Source organism: Ipomoea triloba, chromosome 14 (assembly GCF_003576645.1).
Source record: "Ipomoea triloba cultivar NCNSP0323 chromosome 14, ASM357664v1".
In the NCBI taxonomy this organism is placed as follows: Eukaryota; Viridiplantae; Streptophyta; class Magnoliopsida; order Solanales; family Convolvulaceae; genus Ipomoea; species Ipomoea triloba.
In genome coordinates, this window is record NC_044929.1 from 3,348,930 (window position 1) to 3,369,624 (window position 20,695).

The window sequence follows — 20,695 nt, forward strand, 5'->3', positions numbered from 1 at the left end:
CTTGATGGAGGAGGAGAGCCAAGGTTATCCATCGTCCTCAACCTCCGAACCGACGACAGTGGCGGGTGATGATATTGTAGTGGGATCATTTTCAAATGTGCAAAAGTACTGTGGAGATAACCTTAGCCTAACAGTGTCATGGATTATTCATTATTGAAGCTTCCTTATTTTGACTTTTAGGTAGAGAGGTAGAAGTGTCCCTCCGCCAGAAGTTTACATAGCATTCACATTCACTAATTCAGTGGCTCAATAAATATGGCCAAATGTTGGTATATACAAGGAATCTGTCCACTTTAAATATAATTCCACACTATTACTACTGAGTTTCGAACCTTAACTTGGTTTTTTCTTCCTTGTTTGTTTACTGCTATTTGTTTTAAGAGTTGTGCCACATTTTTTTACTAATTTTTTGAATGACGAGAGAGTCAATAACTCAATAACACATTTGTTTTAAAATTTCAAACAAACTTCAATTCCAAACCCTTGGTAGTTACAATGTTAGGTTGGCATTAAATTATTTGTGGATCGGACAAAGACGATTTAAAATATAATTGACCATGGCATAACTATTGTGGACATTTAGTTTATAATAATATTTCCAAAGAGTCAATAACTCATTAATGAAGTCTAGCAAGAAATTGATGAACTTTAATTTCCGACATCATGTGGACGTGCTACAGATAATTTATTTATTTACTTATTTTGTACTATATAAATTTTATAAATAATATAATTATTAAATATATGTCATTATCTGTGCATCACATTGGAGATATACTAGTTTTTTTTTAAAATAATTTGTTAAAGAAATAATGTGCAAATTGACCATCGAAGGTAGCCTGAAATACAATTAGGTTACTTTTAAAAAAAGTGCAATTAGACCATCGAACACTCGAAATGTAGGCAATTTTACCTTTAACAAGTTACCATCCATTTCATCAGCTGCTTACGTGGATAGTGAGTTGACATTTTAAAATAATTTTTAATAATAAACTTTAAAAATAAAAATGAAAAAAAAAAAAAAAGTCGGCCACCCCTTCCCCTCTTCCTCCTTTGTCTTTGGTTGGAGATCTCCAACCGAAGACGAAGCACGCCACCCCCCTCCCCCTCCTTCGCCTCCACGAAGACGAAGGTTGGAGACGAAGAGAGATGAAGGAAGGCAAGGAGGGGAAGGGGGTGGCTGCTGGCATTTATTTATTTATTCTTATTTTTATTGTTAAAAATTATTTTAAAATGTCAACTAATGATTGCTATCTCTGAAGTTGATTGATTTGGTTTCCCACTCCAATCTCAACTCGTACTTAATTGGTGTATAGTAGTAGCCTTTAGACGTCGGCCATGGCCACTGGACACAGTTTCTTTAACATATCCTTAAACTTCAATTTACTCAGCTCGACCATGGCGATCTTCTTAACTCATTTTTCGCCTTCAATTTTCCAGCGCTTTCTCCTTATCATCCTCCTCGCGCTCTATGGAGCTTCTTCGCTTTCTTTCTCGCAGACAATCAGCTCATCAGACGCCATTTGCGACATGACTCCCCACCCCGAATTCTGCAAATCCCTTTTTCCCCGCAACAATTCCACAAATATAAACGATTTAGGGCGAATTTCCCTCCGCCTCGCCTTGTCCAATGCCAGGAAGTCCCTCAATCGCCTCAATTCGTACTTCAAATCGAAAAATTCCTCGATTCGAACCACACTTTATGTGCTGCGAGATTGCCGATTCCTCCTAGGTTTGAACACTCGCTTCCTCTCCGACGTCCTCCGATCCATCGAATCGGCGAATCGCGTCCCCGAATCGGCGGCCGGCGACGCCCAATCGCTGCTCAGCGCCGTCATGAGCAACCAACAGACCTGCTGGGACCAGCTCGTCACCACGCCCTCCGCTTCCAACATTTCGATCCAATTCTCCCCTTCGCTCTCCAACGGCTCCCTATTGTACAGCGTTTCCCTCGCCCTGTTCAAGCTCGGCTGGATCGCCGGCGACGCCGTTCCTCGGGAGGTAATCGGAGGAGATCGCGCGGTTTTCGGCGAGGAGTATGTGAAGGTGAGAGAAGCGGTGGTGGTGAATCCGGATGGGACCGGGAACTACAGGACCGTCGGCGCCGCCGTGGCGGCGGCGCCTAGGAACGGCGAAGGCGGCGGAGGATATTACGTGATTCGCGTGGCGGCGGGGATCTACGAAGAGTATGTTGAAATTGGGAGTAGTAAGAAGTATGTGATGATGATTGGGGAAGGCATAAACAAGACTATCATTACCGGTAATCGGAGTGTTGTTGATGGATGGACTACTTTTGGCTGTGCCACATTTGGTAAGTTTTTCTTTACTAGATTCCCTACAAATTTTAGCATAACATTTACTTACTAGGTGTGTGCTGAGCATAGACCCTAACTATCCGGTACTAGATTAATTCTCATTCGTATTCGGTCTAAAGAGTAAAAGAGGCCCCTAACTAAGCTAATACAAGTAGGGTTCGAACTTCAGGTCTTTTTTTAAGGGAGGGGAGTGTCCAACCACTCACGTCAATCAAGCTGATTTTTTTTTTATAACGTTAAGTTTAATATTTGGTTTTCAAAAAAAAAAATAAGTTTAATATTAATATATAAAATTTATATATTTAAAAAATTACATTAAAAAACTATAAAACACAAAATTTTCATTTTAAAAATGATTGAAAAATTAATAAAGAGAATAAACAAAAAAAAAGTTGATTTGATTAATGAATAGTAAACAAGGAGGTAAAATGGAACAGGTGTATAAAATATTATTTTCTTTTAAAAATCATTGCATATATAATAATTACTCATAAATTTGAGATGGAATAGCATTAGCTTTTTTTTTTTTTTTTTTGAGCACTACTGTAATATATGTTCATAATTATTTTCTCAATGTATTGAAACACAGAAGGTCAATGAGCTCAAACCCATGACCTCTTATTTAGGGAGTAAAACAAAAATAATAGGATTTTAATTTTGTTCCTTCCTATTTTATCTTTTCGTTGTGTAATGATCGAATTAGTCACCTCATCACACTGCGTTAAAAAAAAAAGAGTTTTCTTATTACTTAAATAAATAAATAAATAAAGGACCAATTAAATGTTACCACATAATGAAGGGAAAAAATAGGAAAAAAAATATACAACTCCAATCAAGTTGGTTAGACTGTTGGTTTGATAACCACATGATTTTAAGTTTGACTTCCAGTGAAAGTGGTCTATTGGCTTTCTTGGTTTGAACGGATCAATAATGTGCAACCTAAGTTTGTAAGTTTTTTTATTTTTTTAATCTCATTATGATATTTGCCGACTAGAGTTATAATACGAGATTTATCAAATGCATACCATCAGATAGTGGCTGCTGATTTTTCTCTTGTCATTCAAAAAATTAGGAAAAAAAAATGTGGCACTACTCTTAAAACAAATAGCAGTAAACAAACAAGTTATTGAGCGTGTTTACTGTTTAGCATATTGTAAGTATAGAATATTTAGAAAATGAGATCAAGGTTTGAAATTCGACAACGACAGTGTGGGATTATGTTTAAAGTGAGCAAATTTCTTATGCGTATCGACATTTGGTTATGTTTGTTGAGCCACTAAATTACCGTGATTTAAAAAAATATTTGGTTTAGGACAAATTAATTACTGAATGTGAATGCTACGTAAACTTCTGGCGGAGGGATACCCTCTCTACCTAAAAGTCAAAATAAGGAAGCTTCAATAATGAATAATCCATGACATTGTTAGGCTAAGGTTATCTCTTGCACATTTGAAAATAATCCCACTACATGATATCAGCATATTTGTAATTTACTTTTCTATATTCATATAATTTCAAGTCACTTTCAATAATAATAATAATAATAATATGTTGCAAAATAATAATAATAATAATATAATAGCAAATGAAAAAAAGTAGGGTCACTACGTACTGTGACTTAGATAGGTTGTTTTTGGCAGTAGANTGTATTGAAACACAGAAGGTCAATGAGCTCAAACCCATGACCTCTTATTTAGGGAGTAAAACAAAAATAATAGGATTTTAATTTTGTTCCTTCCTATTTTATCTTTTCGTTGTGTAATGATCGAATTAGTCACCTCATCACACTGCGTTAAAAAAAAAAGAGTTTTCTTATTACTTAAATAAATAAATAAATAAAGGACCAATTAAATGTTACCACATAATGAAGGGAAAAAATAGGAAAAAAAATATACAACTCCAATCAAGTTGGTTAGACTGTTGGTTTGATAACCACATGATTTTAAGTTTGACTTCCAGTGAAAGTGGTCTATTGGCTTTCTTGGTTTGAACGGATCAATAATGTGCAACCTAAGTTTGTAAGTTTTTTTATTTTTTTAATCTCATTATGATATTTGCCGACTAGAGTTATAATACGAGATTTATCAAATGCATACCATCAGATAGTGGCTGCTGATTTTTCTCTTGTCATTCAAAAAATTAGGAAAAAAAAATGTGGCACTACTCTTAAAACAAATAGCAGTAAACAAACAAGTTATTGAGCGTGTTTACTGTTTAGCATATTGTAAGTATAGAATATTTAGAAAATGAGATCAAGGTTTGAAATTCGACAACGACAGTGTGGGATTATGTTTAAAGTGAGCAAATTTCTTATGCGTATCGACATTTGGTTATGTTTGTTGAGCCACTAAATTACCGTGATTTAAAAAAATATTTGGTTTAGGACAAATTAATTACTGAATGTGAATGCTACGTAAACTTCTGGCGGAGGGATACCCTCTCTACCTAAAAGTCAAAATAAGGAAGCTTCAATAATGAATAATCCATGACATTGTTAGGCTAAGGTTATCTCTTGCACATTTGAAAATAATCCCACTACATGATATCAGCATATTTGTAATTTACTTTTCTATATTCATATAATTTCAAGTCACTTTCAATAATAATAATAATAATAATATGTTGCAAAATAATAATAATAATAATATAATAGCAAATGAAAAAAAGTAGGGTCACTACGTACTGTGACTTAGATAGGTTGTTTTTGGCAGTAGAGATTGATAGTTTTAATCCATCTTGCCGATATCAATCCGAAATCATCTTCCATTGATTGAGTTTTTTTTTTTTTTAGTGATAACGGGTGGTACGTTGGTGTGGATGTTAAAAAAATTAAATTCATAATGGCGGTCGGCCGCAACTTTAATATACAAAACATGCATAAAACCCCACACAACCCCAATGTTATTTTAATATGTTTGCCAATAATTTTGGGATAAAATTAATTAAATGACTAATAAATATAATATGATTAAATAAAATGTTCTAATATCACCTTTAATAAATGATCCTTAAATAGTTTTAACAGAAGACTAACGGAGTTATAACAGAATTGTGGTAATTTTGTCATAATAAAATGTGATGTACAATATTTTAAACTTAATGTACAAATATAATAGCCTTAAACTTAAGGAATTTTGTCATAATAAAATGTGATGTACAATATTTTAAACTTAATGTACAAATATAATAGCCTTAAACTTAAGGAAAAAACGGGGATATAACTTGGATTCACACTTATAATGTTTTATAAGATGTGGTGAGTTGAAGAATCTTGAAATAGGTGGTTGAAAATTGAAAAATAATGTTGCGAAAGTGGTTCAATATATATACAAAGGAGAATAAGGTGTGAATTTCCTATTTTATCCCTCTAATAATAGAAAAATTTTGAATTTTCTATCAAATTGAGACAAAACATAACGTCGGGGACCAAACAGTCACTTTGCTCATAACTGAGGGCTAAAAAATCGAGACAGTCATAACTAGGGGTGAGCATTTCGATTCTTGGTTTGTTTGTTTGTTTTTTCACGTTCGGTTTGGTTTTGAAAAAATGAAACCATTCGGTTTCAAATTTTAGTTCGATTTGGTTTCAGCTCGGTTTGAAATAGTTCAGTTTCGGCTTGGATTTTGATTTGATTTGAAAACCAAACATTCTCTAGCTAGTTCTCTTGCACAAATAATTATTTATTTATTTTCATTGATAATTTAAATTTGAAAATCTAAGCAACAAGTCCACAATGCATATTTCAAATTTCTCAATCTAAAATAATTCCAAACCGAATAGACTACTTCACCTGCATTTGTCATCCGACAACAACGTCACAAACTCACAAAGAAAAATTGAAAACAAAGAACAATTGTGAAAATTTGGGTTAGAGAATTGGAGATTTAGTATATGCATTTGGCTAAATTTGTAAATATAAAAGATATTTGGGCATAAATAAACTATATAATTATTTAATATGTATGTGTGTGTGTGTGTATAACCATTCAGTTTTTCAATTCGATTCGGTTTGATTTTTAACTGAACCAAACCGAAAGTCAAAAACCATTCAGTTTATAAAATATAAAAGTATAAAACCAATCGGTTTTAATAATACACCAAAACATAACTGTTTGGTTCGGTTTTGGCTCGATTCGGATAACCTGAATTGAAATTTCCACCCCTAGTCATAACTAAGGGACTGAACCACTAATATGGCTATAACTCAGACACCAAATATGTCAATTTCTCATAATACTAATACTAATAATAATAATACTCCGTAGTAGTAGTAGTAATAATAGTAATAATAATAATAATAATAATAATAATAAAGCCCTTTGGGCCTACTCGTACATAGCCTACATACCAAATACTTAGAGTCGTATACTCGGAGTATATTCCCTATCAGATTCAATTTAATTTTTTTGATTCAGTGGCCTAAATCTTAATTACATTATCGCGTGCAGTTCAATGACCTATTTATCCTTATTCGTTATTTTTATATACTTAAATATTTTTATACCTATAATAATATATATTTACAGGTGTGAGCGGACAAGGATTTGTTGCAATAAACATGACCTTCCGGAACACGGCTGGCCCAATAAAGCACCAAGCCGTGGCGGTCCGAAACAATGCCGATTTCTCGACGTTCTACAAATGCAGCTTTGAGGCCTACCAAGACACCCTCTTCACCCATTCACTCCGCCAATTCTACCGTGAATGCGACGTCTACGGCACCGTAGACTTCATCTTCGGCAACGCCGCCGCCGTGTTACAAAACTGCAACATATACCCACGCCTGCCGATGCCGGGCCAATTCAACGCCGTGACGGCGCAGGGCAGAACAGACATTAACCAGAACACCGGCGCCTCCTTCCACAACTGCACCGTCGCCTCCGCGGCGGACTTGGCGGCGGCCGGAAACCGGTCCACGCGGACGTTTTTGGGGCGGCCGTGGAAGGAGCGATCGAGAACGGTTTTTATGCAGACGTTTTTGGGCGGGTTGATTGAACCGGCCGGGTGGTCCTTGTGGATTGGGGATTTTGCGTTGACCACGTTGTTTTATGCGGAGTATGAGAATACCGGACCCGGTTCGAATACTACGGAGAGGGTTACTTGGCCGGGCTATCATCGTACCATTAACCGGACCGATGCGATTGAATATACTGTGTCCAATTTTATAGCCGGAGACCGATGGATACCCGCCACCGGAGTTCCTTATGCTGCTGGCTTATTATAAGCAACTATATATCTATATAATTTGTGTCTACAAAAAAGTTTAAAAACTAAAAGGTTTTATAAAATATTTTTGTTTTTATCTACCTTCAAAGGCTAAACATTTTATCAAATTATTATGTGCAAGAGTATAGTGCATTTGTTGGACATTATATGCTTGGAGGGCCACTTTAGTATCATATTATTAGCATTAGCTATTATACAAATATAAGAAAATAAAGTTGTGTCTTGTTATTATCTGTAACTTTTTTAGCATGAAAATAGAGTTGTGGCCAAACCCAACACGGCAGCACAGCTATTGAAATGTGCTGATGGTTACACAAATATGGAAATGAAACTGCGCATTCTCTACTAGCTAAAACTTTTTGGTGTAGTCACAAACACTTGATTCCGATTGTAAATTTAAATCAACTAATCACTGCTTTTATTATGATATATAATATATATTCATCTTTGCGACTGTAGCTAGAGGTCAAAAAGATGGAGCACACCAATAAATGAAAAAAAAAAAACCAAAAAAAAAAGAAGATGTAAAATACAAAGAGTACTCGACAGAAGAAAAAATCAAATAAGATGGTTGCAACTCCAAAGCCATGAATGTCATCTTTAGTACAGTAAACAATGAAGCTTTCAAACTGATTTCTAGAACAGAAAATCAAAAATAAATTGAATACGTAGTAATATATTATGAACAAAGACATATAATCAAACAATTACAGCCACAGTATAGGAGTTTCATCCACTGTGGTGGACTCTTTGTGGACACCAAACATTGTTTCTCCCAACAAAACATAAAGGAACGTAAATAAATTACTATGTTTATTTCATTGATGAAGGTGTACCTGAAGCTGCTGCCATGAATACATACATGTTCTCAACAACGAATAACCAACCTGTAAGAATACTTTACACTAAAAATTTTAACAAATTGAGGTCGATTATTCCAAAGTATCCGTGCTCCATTCTTGCAAAGAAACATGATACAACAATAATTAACTATAAGGCATCCCGCGTGCAATTTAGCGCCTCGGTTTTTGCCTATATACACGAGGGTGCACGCGGTGTTTAGGGCGGGCTTGGTGACTGCAGCTTCGTGTAACGAAATGGCCGGCAACTTAGCAGTTGATGCCACATTGACCTCTAGCGGACGCTTTAGCGCTGTCCGAGGTGAAGGGATCGATTCGCACCCATAGTAACGAGAAGATGGACGCAAGAAGTATGGACCAGACGATGACGATAGTAGGAGTGCGGTTCTGCCTGCCCAACAGACCTTTGAGGAAAGGATACAAGTGCACAATCACCCAAATGGCGAAGAACAGTCTCCCGAACAGAGGGCCCCACGACTGATACCCGCTGTTAATGGCGAATGAGACGCCCGCCACTATGCCTACTAGGTTGACTATGAGGACTGTGGTTGGGGGAATAAGAAGTGACGTCCATTTGAACACATAAAGCTCGGCAAAATCTCCATCCTCATCGGACGCCTTTGAAGTGACGGTGAAATTGGTATCAATCCCGGCAAGTACTTTTAGAAGACCTTGGAAGACGGCAAAAAGATGAGCAGACGTGCCACCAATAACCCAGAACTGCTCGTTTCTCCACCAATCCTCGATACTCACACCGCTCCACCTAAGCTCCAATATACCAGTGGCAAAAATGGAGATAAAGAGAAGAATGAACCAAGCACTAGCATAGTTGCTTATCTGCAGAAAATCGATTAGATGTTTATTATATTCATGATTCAAGAGACATTTATTGGTGCCATTAACTAACACCCAGAAAAGGAAGCAATGGAAATGAAAATTCTTCACATACCTCAGGAACAATAAATTTCCCCGTGAGAAGACAGATAGCAGGGAGAATGCAGTACGCAAGCAACGGAATGGATGTGATAGGATAAACAATGGTGTTAATGTACGCTATTCGTTCCAAGAGTTTTAGTTTTCCGTTGTAGCCATACCATATAGGGCAATGGCGACTGAGGAGAATTTCGATGGATCCCAAGGCCCACCGAAGCACTTGGTTCAAACGATCTGAAAGATTGATAGGAGCAGACCCTTTAAATGCTGGGCGAGGAGGCATACAATAGATCGAAATCCATCCTCTTGCATGCATCTTAAATCCCGTCAAGATATCCTCAGTGACAGACCCATAGATCCATCCAATCTGATTGTAACACAAAACATAACCCATTCAATTTGCATTTCATATCATGGCTTAATATGTACATATTCAGAAAGATAACACATGCACGCATGCATATATTCCAATCATTGTTGCAAAAATCGGCCACCTAGTCACCGCCTAGGCACTAGACACCCCCAGACCGAGGCGAATTGCTCCCTAGGCGTCTGCCTAGGTGACCGGCCGCTTAGCGCCTAATTCGGCCGAGTTAACTCGCCCAACTCGGAAGAGTTAGCCACGTTAACTCGGACAAGTCGATCTTGTTAATTTTTTATGATATTTAAATTTATTTATTTATATAAATAAAAGAAGTGAGAGATATATATAATATATATAATATAATATATGACACACCCACACACATGCATTATTTTTTTTGACCTTGTCGCCACCTAAGTACCGCCTAGGCACTGCCTAGATCGCTTAGGCACTAGGCGCTAGTCTACCGCCCGACTAGCGCCTAGCGCCTAATGCAACCATGATTCAAATAGGAGCAAATAGTATGAATTTCGAGCATCATACCTCTTTTCCCCATTCAGTCTTGTCCTCGTACCCACAGCTAATGACATGGATTGCTTCTTTCAAAAGTGTTGCGGGATTAGTCGATTGCGGAATGCCCCCCTGTTCCATAAAGGTAGCAGCAATAAAAACCGGAGACTGGCCAAACCGCTTCTCTAAGCTCTTTTGAGACATGAGAAGAGACTTCTCTTCATCATATCCTGCATATCCAAAAGGAAAGCAAAATGACACAACCTTTCTTTCTTATTGCCAGAATCATCTACAGAAAAGGTTTTACGAGCTGTTGAAAAAGCTACAAAACAAAGGCACACTATGCATAATAGTAGAAATTCATCTTTAAATGTTTTCGAGTGAGAATTATATGTCACTCTAGAAAAGTAAGCAGAATTTTTTTATCCTAGTAAACGTGAAAAAGTCATGATTTCTTAGGTAAGTGAAACGCATTATTATGAAGGCATACCTTCCACACCCTCGTCAACGTCTTCCACATTGAAAATAGGAATCGTAGATTCGGTTCTTTTAGCCGCTCTCTTTTTATCAATATAACTCTTGCTACCACTCCTTCCCTTCTTTCTTGAGCCACAACAGCTCTTCACAATAATGTTTGGCTCCAAGTCAGCTTCAGTTAAGACCGGATCATAACCGTATAACGCTTGCCTGTTAAAACAACATCCAGTTCCCACATAGACGGGACCCTGAAGGCCATCCAGCCCCCTCAAGTTGATCTGAGAAAGAGGGAGGTATATACGCAATGAGCACTCTTGATAGTACAAACAGAAAAAATAACCAATTACCTAAATAGATACGATACTGTATAAATTTTAAGAGAGACCTACATCGAAGAACACAATGTTGCGGTTGGCATATCGATCGTGCAAGTCAATGCCATCAAACCTCTGAGGGAATTGAACATAGCACGTCTTCCTTCCTAGAGCAGGATCCATCATGAAACACATGGCTTCTCTAAGTGCTTTGCTGTTGTTGAAGTAGTGATCACAATCGACATTCAAAAGATATGCTCCATTGGTGAGGACAGCAGAAACTCGAATCTGCAGAAAATCAGAAAACCCCATTGCATGTTTAAAAAATTATGATGTGATAAGGTTTTTTTTTTTTTTTTTTTTTTTTGAGTACTACTGACTCTATTACATTGTAGTATCTGTTCATCTATACTTTCTCAACCTGTTGAACTACTGATAAGTTGTTATATTGCCTCTTCTACACCAAAACCGCTTTTGGGAAAAATAAAATCATATCATTATCCATGTCCAACAAATGAAATACAAGATCCAATATCATCAATCAATACGAAGTATCCATTGCCTACCAAAGCATTCATAGCTCCAGCCTTTTTGTGGTGTTGGAATCCAGGCCTCTTCTCACGAGAAACATAAACCAGTCGAGGAAGTTCATTTCCATCTGTATCAAGCCCACCACTGTGACCCAAGAAGACCTGTTAATCCAAGGATATGTGCAAATAAGACACCTCTTCACAAATGTTAATAAAACACACACACATAATCAAAGGATAAAATAAAACTAAAGATATACTAATAAAATACCTGGATCATTCCCGGATGATCCCTAGGGTTGTTTCCAGGCCAAGAGGTACCATCTTGCATTGTCCAACCCTCTTCGGGCATTTTTTGTGCTTTTGCAACAAGTGCATTGACACGTATCTTGAATTCATCATATTCCCTCTATAAAATAAACCTTTCAGAATATAATAACTGAAAGAAATTTGGGCAGAACTGTCTCATATAGATAAATCTCTACTGTGCTTTGCCAGGTTTTAATTTCATAAAACTTTCCAAATCATCTGAACTTACACATCAAAAATATATATATATATACACTGCATCAAAATTAAATTGCTATAGCAATCAAGTTCTGCTCAATTGTGCTTTGTAATTCGGACAAAAATTAGGGAGATGTTAAGCACACTATTGTTACCGCATTTATGAGATAATACTAGGCTTATCATTTTACCTTCATTGCCCTACGCTCTTTCACAAATGACGGCAGAATCTTGTCCTTCAAATAATCAATCTTCCGAGAGAAATAGAATTCAGGAGCCCGAGGCTCAATATTAAACTTCTTGCAGAATGGCACCCATTTCCTTGCAAACTCTGCAGTTTCAGAGAGGGCTTCAAATGTCAACATTGCTGAACCATCATCAGAAACGTAGCATGAGACCTTGTCTACAGGGTAATCCACAGCAAGGATTGATAGCACTGTGTTCGCTGTGATAAGAGGAGGCTCTTTCATAGGATCCACAGTACTGACAAACACATCCACTGGTGCTAACTGAGAAGGCTCCCCCTCCCTATCATATCTGACAGAGTGATAAACAAGATTAGTATAAAACCATATCTATGCCCAACGGGCAAATTGGAGTGGGATTTATCCTGATCAGATAAAGTTTCTTGCAAGTCATTCTTGAAACTACCTTAAAGCGAGCCTGTCTAGATAGGTCTCACGATTGATGGGTGCCCATTTTGGGAACTGATCCAAAAGCCAAGATAAGGCAAACCAAACCTCACAGATAACTGATACCAGCCACAAAGGATAGGCATCGTTCACAGGGTGAGTCAGCCGGTATTGCAAGAAAAAACCCAAGATGATCAACCGAAGTATAATTACAACCCGATAAGGGGTAAGGTGAGAAGAAGGGATAGGAATCACACGACTTAAAGGTTGGCGAGCATCATCAGCCCTGTTACAAGTTGAAGCAAATGTGAGAATAGACAGCAAACTACATACATTTAAGTATCATGATAATTGATAACATTGAAAAGATGTCCTTGTTGCTGCCCAAAATCGTTCTGCCTAAACTTACATTATTTTTGAGTTTCTCTCTCATGAAATTTTATGGCTTCTGTTTCCCAATTAATATTGAAGAACAATTAGAAACTCACATTTGTAGCTCTTCTCCATTTGATCCTGTCCCTTCAATGTCTCCTTTCCCTTCCATGTATCTGTTGCTTATTTGAGTCATATTTTTGTCCTGTTTAAGTTTCCAACCTTCAACTCTCTCTTTCCAGTCAACGCTACCAAGTCCATAAGAATTCAAGTCCTTCGAAGGGTCCACAATTCTGACAGGAACTGCAGAGAATATCCTCTTCAGGAGTTTTGCAAGGAAAAAAGAATAGAACGAATCACAGATTTACAGTAGAGGTATTAAAGTGAACCAAATACCTGGCTGCCTTGGGTCAAGGTATGGTAGGGAGTGACCATGCTTATCTCCAGGACCCAAAGGTCCTGACATACTTCTTACAGATTGAGTATCTGGCGTTGCACTTAGAGGGATTTCACCAGAGATCTAAAAACATGGCCATGTATAGATAAGCAGAAAGCGCAAAACAAAGACGACTAAGGAGTTCTATTAAAATAAGAAAGTACTAATATATTTGAACAGATTTTGTAACATAAACAAAGCTAATCCAATAATCCATACAGAAGAAATGACAATTCTGTCTTTTATGTTATCCTGTTAAAATCAAGCCAAATCATAGAACACTTGGAATGACCTGGCTACAAAAATAATGATTATCACATGACTGAACAATTAAGCATAAAAGAAAACAGTTTGTATTTTCTCTGTTTCCACGCTGATGACGAACAAAGGTTCATAGATTAGATCACAAAATGGCGTTATAAAGATACAAGTAATGTTCTAAAGTAAAGTAAAGTTCTTTAGAGAATTTACATTTGTATGCAAGGAATACCTAATAAAAATCCATTTTATTTATATTTATTTATTTATTCTCTTCACATATATATATATATATATATATATATATATATATATAATTGAAAAAGCCTCAAATTTAAGGAACCAACTATCCCATGTTAGTTTATTTATTTATTCTCTTCACAGACAAGCACTATTCAAACCCGCTGCTCCAACAACAGGTTAGTTTCATCTTTTATTCTGTTCAACTGCTATTGAGCAATCAAAAGCCCACATTGCAAAGATAGAAACAGTCATGCAAAACATGAATGAAGAGCTGATGACACAGGGTTCATCCTCACTTACTGGCTGCCCATTTGTCAGAAGAGGGATTGGTTGATGAGATTCATGTCTAGAGGATGAGGAGAGATCAGCATCTTCTCCCTGCCACTTGCGTCTGGCCTTGCCATTTCCTTCACCATAATTGAACTCATTGTTGAGGTCATCAACATCATCCTCATCATCATCACCATCAACTCGTGGGCTCCCTAACAGTACCCAAAAAAAAAAAAAGTTCAGATGATTATGATAATAATATCATCATTATGAATTGATATATGATATTTTATTTGATTTTATATATATATTCCTCATTGCCAAGTTGTATCCCAGGCGGTCGGGTGGCATCTCGCCTTGAAAGTCCGCCTTAACAACAATGAATATCATAATGAAATATGTGTGTGTATGTATGTATAATATTTTATCCAACTAAGACTAACCTTTATGCCTCTTGTATCTGGTCTTGCACTGGGGGCACACTTGATTCCCATCTTTGCGCTCATACTCATAACAAGGCCGACAAACAGGAAAGGCGCACTCATTACAAGCAACAAATATATCACCATTAGCAGTAACCCCAACAGTATCACCGCAAATCTGACATATCTGACTATCCAAATTCTTCAAAGGCTTTGGCTGTATTTGACACAAGCAATGATACACCAATCACGCATTTAAAAGATCCACCAATATATCCACTACGCTACTAAAATATCAAATCAGGCTTTGATCAGCACACTAAGCTACTAAAATACCAAATCAGGCTTTGATCAGCGCATTAAGCTACTAAAAATTATCAAATCAGTGTGACATATTAAGCCACTAAGCCCACCCTCACAATGCTCTCCGAATCGAAACCAACTGTCTTTGGAAGCACATACATATAGGAAGACAAAAATTACTGTGTCAAAGATCTAAAAAACGAGAAAGAATTTTGCATTCAATCAGAAAATGGCAGATATGGGTGAATTTTCAAAAGCATAATTTAACTCTCCCAATCAACAACTGTAACATGAACTCCAATTAACTCAGTGCAAGAATTTAAATCAATAAACATCAAGACTGCCAGATCTATCTAGCATTATCAAAATGTGCAGTTCAGAAAACATTACCTCAACTACACTCTCAAGACAAATTAACATTTAAAAAAAAGACATACAAGTGAAGATAACAATAGAAAAAGTCAAACATCAAAATAAAACAATATGCACTTCCTTACACTGTTAGAACACTCCACCTAGATCATAATAACACCTTTTTACTCCAAATTTTATTTGTTAAAAATTCAAACTTTAGCTCAGGACTCACTCCTACTTCAGACATTCAGATCTAAGCATCACAAAATATATACCAAAAAAGTAAATAGCAAATTCCAATAATGTAAAAGCCCAAATGGGTATTTCCACAAAGCCTTACCGCACTATCAGAATCATGGCGGATTCGAACCAGCTCATTCCGCTTGTGCGATCCAGCAACCATCCCAGCACTTGCCTCCATTTCTTCTTCAAGAAACAGATGATTTCTACAGTATTATTACAACAATTTCCGAAAACTACTGCAATGTGGAAGCAAATTCGTGGGGAAAAAATATATTTTTTATTGGTGTTTAATAAATAAAAGATAGATCTTGGGAAATGAGAAGAAATTCAGTAATGTAGAATTGAAGCTTGTGGAGTGCTGGGCATGGTTGTTGCACCGACGGTTACCGTAAATTGACTATCAACATCAGATTGCATAGACTCATACTGTGCATTCAGTGCAATGTTGTCAATCATTCTGAATTTCTGGCTTGGGCCAGCTCATTTTGGTCCGTCGTTGGCCCATTTTCTGTTTGGATTGTGTTGATTTAAGAGTAGATTTTTTGAGATTTTTTTTTTATTATATGCAAAAGAGAGAGTGTGAGGTAGAGTGAAGAGAAAGCAATCACTATACTGTATACAGTGTCAAAATGACATTGTTTAACGTGAGGGTAATTCATCCATCCATAACTAAATGTAAAGAGTTTGATCATTAGTTTTGTGTATGGAGTAGCGATACGATCTTACATTGGCTGCACAAAAAAACTGCGGAGTGATACTTAAGTTGAGGTCAAACCTCCACTCATTAACTAGCTTTTGTGATGGATTTAGGGTATTGGCTTGAGTACTGTATCATTTGGTACTTAAGTTGACCGATGGATTTAGGGTATTGGCTTGAGTACCGTATCATTTGGTACTTAAGTTGAGGTCAAACCTCCACTCATTAACTAGCTTTTGTGATGGATTTAGGGTATTGGTTTGAGTACCGTATCATTTGGTACTTTTGTTATGGAGTTGGGTATTGGCTTGAGTCCCGTATCATTTGGTACTTTTGTTATGGAGTTGGGTATTGAAGTTGGGTATTGGCTTGAGTACCGTATCATTTGGTATTGGCTTGAGTACCGTATCATTTGGTGCTTTTGTTATGGAGTTAGGGTACCGTATCATTCATTTGGTACTTTCGTTGAAAAGGCAGTGACTTCAGGTGCGAGACTATTATTGGACTTCAGGTGCGAGACTATTATTGATCTTGAATTCGGCTCCACAAGAGACTGTTGTTGATCTTGAATTATTTATTGAGATCCCCTTTGAGGCTCGATCTCATAACCTCCCATATAGGAGAGTCACTACATGCCATATGAGCACAAGGTGTTTGGCCATTAGTCCTTCTATTTCCTATTGATTTAAAAGCATGGGCGCGGAAATGATACACCCATGGTGCAAATGTGCAATGTTGCTACAATTATTATTATTGTTGTTGTTGTTGTAATGTGATTACCACTTTCTTAGGTAGTTACAAGCACTTTAAGGTAGTGGGTAGTTTTATATATTATCCTGTATAAATAGATACATATGTATTTGAAGAAAGATAGTGAGGAATATATTAATTCTCTGGTGGCATTCTCTTCTTTATCTTATTTTTCTAGAGTTAGGCTGCCGCTTGAAGCACAATAATGTCTTTTCTCCTCCCATTTATGAAGTTTAGCTCTTGACTCGAAGAAGAACAATCCATACATGGTTGTATCATTTGGTGCTTTCATTGAGAGGTAAGAGTGTGGTGGGAAAGGGCTACCCGGTGCTTGATAAGGTTCAAAAGAACCAAGAAGAGTCCAGAGTGAAAGTTATCCAGAGTGAAACCGTGTGTTGGCCTAGCGGAGGGGGCGACCTAGAAAATGACAACTTGATACTTGATAAGGTTCGGAGTAAAGCCATATAAAGGGAAAAAGGGCTACATGGTGCCGAGAAGAGTCCGAAGCGTGAATTCAAAAAAAAATAAAAAATTCAAATAAATGCAGTTGACAGGCCCACCCAAATATAGATGGTTCAATTAAATAGTGATCAAAGCCCATTGAAGAGCTAGTTAGGCCGCAAGACAAAATCTTCCCAAAATATGGGCATTAGACTCATCCCATACCATGTGACTTATATTAACAATCATACGCTATGATACTCGTAGGCTCGTAGCTAGTTGTCATACCGTGGACAAGATGCATGTAGCAAACCAAATGTTTATATGGACTATGAATAAAATATACAGTTTTAATATATTAAAGATACATTATTTATATACTGAATGTACGTTATTTGAAAGTATACAAAATAATGTACCTTTAGTACTCAAATAATGTATCTTCAGTATATAAATAATTTACTTTTAGTATATTAAAAATGAGTTAATACTATCTGTAGTCCTCTGAGTATACTGATTTTGCCACGTTTAATCCTATGCTTTCAAATTGACCACCCGTGATTTTTCGACTTTCAAATTGTTGTCATCTGTGGTCCAAGTTAACCACCAATGGTCTTCCAACTATCAAATTGTAATCATTCATGGTCATTCCAAGAGGACCACAATTAGTTAAATTTTGAAAGTTGAAGGACTATGGAACACAAAATTAGATGTATTTAAGTATTGGGTCACACTTGTGTTAGACCGTCTCACGGATCCTTATTCGTGAGACGGGTCGGGTCGGGTCAAAGCACCATGCAAATGTCATACTTATATGCTCAAATATAACACTAATCAAGAATACAATTTTTGTTACTTATAAGAGAAAAAGTAATACATTTTTCATAATAAGTAATGTTGACAAGTGCTCCTTACTTACAAGGGCAAATATAATACTTTTGAGGAAAAATGTAATACTTTTAAATCGAAATATAATACTTTTGAGGAAAAATGTAATACTTTTAAATCGAAATGTAAAAGTATTGAGGAAAAATGTAATACTTTTAAATCGAAATGTAAAAGTATTATATTTTTTCCTTTAAAAGTATTACATTTACCCTTATAAGTAACAAAAATTTTATTCCTGATTAGTATTACATTTGAGCATATAAGTATGACATTTGTTCATATAAGTATTACACTTGCATCTTGACCCGACCCGTCTCATGGTGAGACGGTCTCACACAAGTTTTGCCTTACAAATGGTGCTTGTTACATTTTTTTTTTTGGCGTTTATTATGATTTTCACATATAATTAATAATTTGTTAGCAAAAATAAAAAGATGAAATACCTATATTTTCATTATTTTTAATCGTCTAAACTCTCATTTAACATAGTGGGATGGAATTACCACTTTCGAAATAATTAAGGGGATAATTATTTCAAAATATCCTTATCAACTCTCTATAATGAAATTGGAATTTGAAGCTTATGGATGGATATAAAATTAGAAATCATGCAGAAACGACAACCGTCAATTAACAAATTAATCATTGAACTTTAGACCCATGCCATCTAATTTTACAAATGTACGTAAGACATTTTGCTGTCGGAGTAATATAATAACAAATTAAATTGGTTTGAGTGGACTTGCTTTTGAAAAAGCAAATTAATTATAAGCCTAATAACTTGTATCATCAACCCTTACCAACTAAATAAATTAAACTATTCAATGTGTGTGTATATATATATAGAAACAAGATTTATTAGTGTGAGAGTTCGAGATCTTGCAATAATACTAAGACTAAATGGAGATGCTATGAAAAAGAATGATAAAACGTGGACTGTCACTTATAAATCTAAGACGAAAATGAAATTAACTTAGGGGGTGTATTCAATCATGACCTTCATAAAATTTTAAAGACTTTTATGAACTTTAAAAGTTTGGAGGTATTAATTCAAACTTTTAGAGAGTATTTAAAAGTCATGCGGTATTCGATTAAGATTTTTAAAGAGTTTTTAAAAGTCGTGTTGTATTCAATTAAAACTTTTAAAGAATCTTTAAAAGTCATGTGGTATTCAATAAAACTAAATCATTCTTTTCACCAATGAAAATGTATTGATTATTCAACATTGTGGTATTCAATAAAACTAAATCATTCTTTTCACCAATGAAAATGTATTGATTATTCAACATTCTTTATTTAGTGGGTCCATCAATTAAATAATATCAATATGGGATTCTAAGAGGTAATAACATACAAGGAAATAAGCATTTTCCTTTATTTTTACCATAGAGAAAAATGTATTGAACATAATTATTGTAATGTAAATTGTAAACATGCCGATTATTTAAATTAACAATAGTAGAACAAGGAATATTTATAAATTTTCATAAATTATGTAATTGATTGAACATACACCGCTTTTCTAATTTTAGATATCAATAATTTTACGATCATCATTGCTAATCTTACCATAAAATTTTAATCGTATGCCATTAAATCATAGACTTCTTGATATTCAACCAAATAAAATTACACAAAATATTCAATTGTATTCCTTAACATATATTCAAGGAGTGTATGTTTTACACTTTTAGTCTTCCGACTATTATAACTCTTCCAAGTTTGGTATTACACTGTCAATTTTTTAACATTTTGTGCATGATTATCAAACTTTTGCCACATTTGATTATTTTGATTAATCTAATATCATTGCATTCAACAATGTGTATGTGTGGTTTACATGTTGCTCAAATTCAAATAACATATCGAAATATCTTTTCAAATAACTTACATGAGTGTCATGTAAGAAATTTTGACTAAGGTTAGATGAAAAATTGATCCGAATAACAAAATAATGTTGTAGAAATTTAATAGTCATGAATCAGATATAGAAAAATTGATAATTAAGAAAACAAATTAAAAATGAAAGTAGCTCTATATTCGACCCAATTCCATGCTAACTTTGTCAGCAATTCCAGAAAAATATTGTAATATTAGGTTTGTGAGTAATTCAAGATCAAACTACTGTAATTATGCAAACTTAATTATGTTAACTAAGAATAGGATTGGCCAATAATATTTGTGCTTCATTAGGTTGAAAAAATAGTTATGAACAGATACTACATTGTAACAGAGCCAGTAATTAAAAAAAAAAAGATTGAAAAACCTTAAATAATAATACATAATTAAATTGCATGCACTTTCTTAATTTCATTAAGAAAATGAAATATCACCCTCAATTATATGATA

General features: G+C 35.5%; 2 protein-coding genes across 2 annotated transcripts; one reads left to right on the forward strand and one right to left on the reverse strand.

Moving 5' to 3' along the window:
- Positions 1-1,280: 1,280 nt before the first annotated feature.
- Positions 1,281-7,756, forward strand: LOC116004664 (probable pectinesterase/pectinesterase inhibitor 7). The gene is made up of 2 exons (XM_031244797.1): positions 1,281-2,311; positions 6,843-7,756. The coding sequence occupies exons 1-2, from the start codon at positions 1,339-1,341 to the stop codon at positions 7,538-7,540; spliced, it is 1,671 nt and encodes a 556-aa protein (XP_031100657.1). The 5' UTR covers positions 1,281-1,338; the 3' UTR covers positions 7,541-7,756.
- A 442-nt stretch (positions 7,757-8,198) lies between these two features.
- LOC116004663 (cellulose synthase A catalytic subunit 1 [UDP-forming]-like) lies at positions 8,199-16,025 on the reverse strand. Its single transcript, XM_031244796.1, has 14 exons — positions 15,668-16,025; positions 14,692-14,887; positions 14,279-14,460; positions 13,438-13,561; positions 13,158-13,344; positions 12,689-12,955; positions 12,229-12,574; positions 11,802-11,939; positions 11,567-11,692; positions 11,076-11,288; positions 10,700-10,964; positions 10,243-10,439; positions 9,352-9,702; positions 8,199-9,239 (listed from the first exon to the last, which is right to left on the reverse strand). The coding sequence occupies exons 1-14, from the start codon at positions 15,746-15,748 to the stop codon at positions 8,652-8,654; spliced, it is 3,261 nt and encodes a 1,086-aa protein (XP_031100656.1). The 5' UTR covers positions 15,749-16,025; the 3' UTR covers positions 8,199-8,651.
- Positions 16,026-20,695: the final 4,670 nt, after the last annotated feature.

Bases quoted from the DNA above. Each gene is read 5' to 3' on its own strand.
- LOC116004664 (XM_031244797.1), top strand. From the start codon at position 1,339: ATGGCCACTGGACACAGTTTCTTTAACATATCCTTAAACTTCAATTTA. The intron at 2,312-6,842 runs GTAAGTTTTTCT...ATATATTTACAG, and splicing joins TTTTGGCTGTGCCACATTTG to GTGTGAGCGGACAAGGATTT.
- LOC116004663 (XM_031244796.1), bottom strand. From the start codon at position 15,748: ATGGAGGCAAGTGCTGGGATGGTTGCTGGATCGCACAAGCGGAATGAG. The intron at 11,289-11,566 runs GTAGGCAATGGA...GATTTTCTGCAG, and splicing joins CTGGAGCTATGAATGCTTTG to ATTCGAGTTTCTGCTGTCCT. The intron at 10,440-10,699 runs GTATGCCTTCAT...TTGGATATGCAG, and splicing joins CGTTGACGAGGGTGTGGAAG to GATATGATGAAGAGAAGTCT.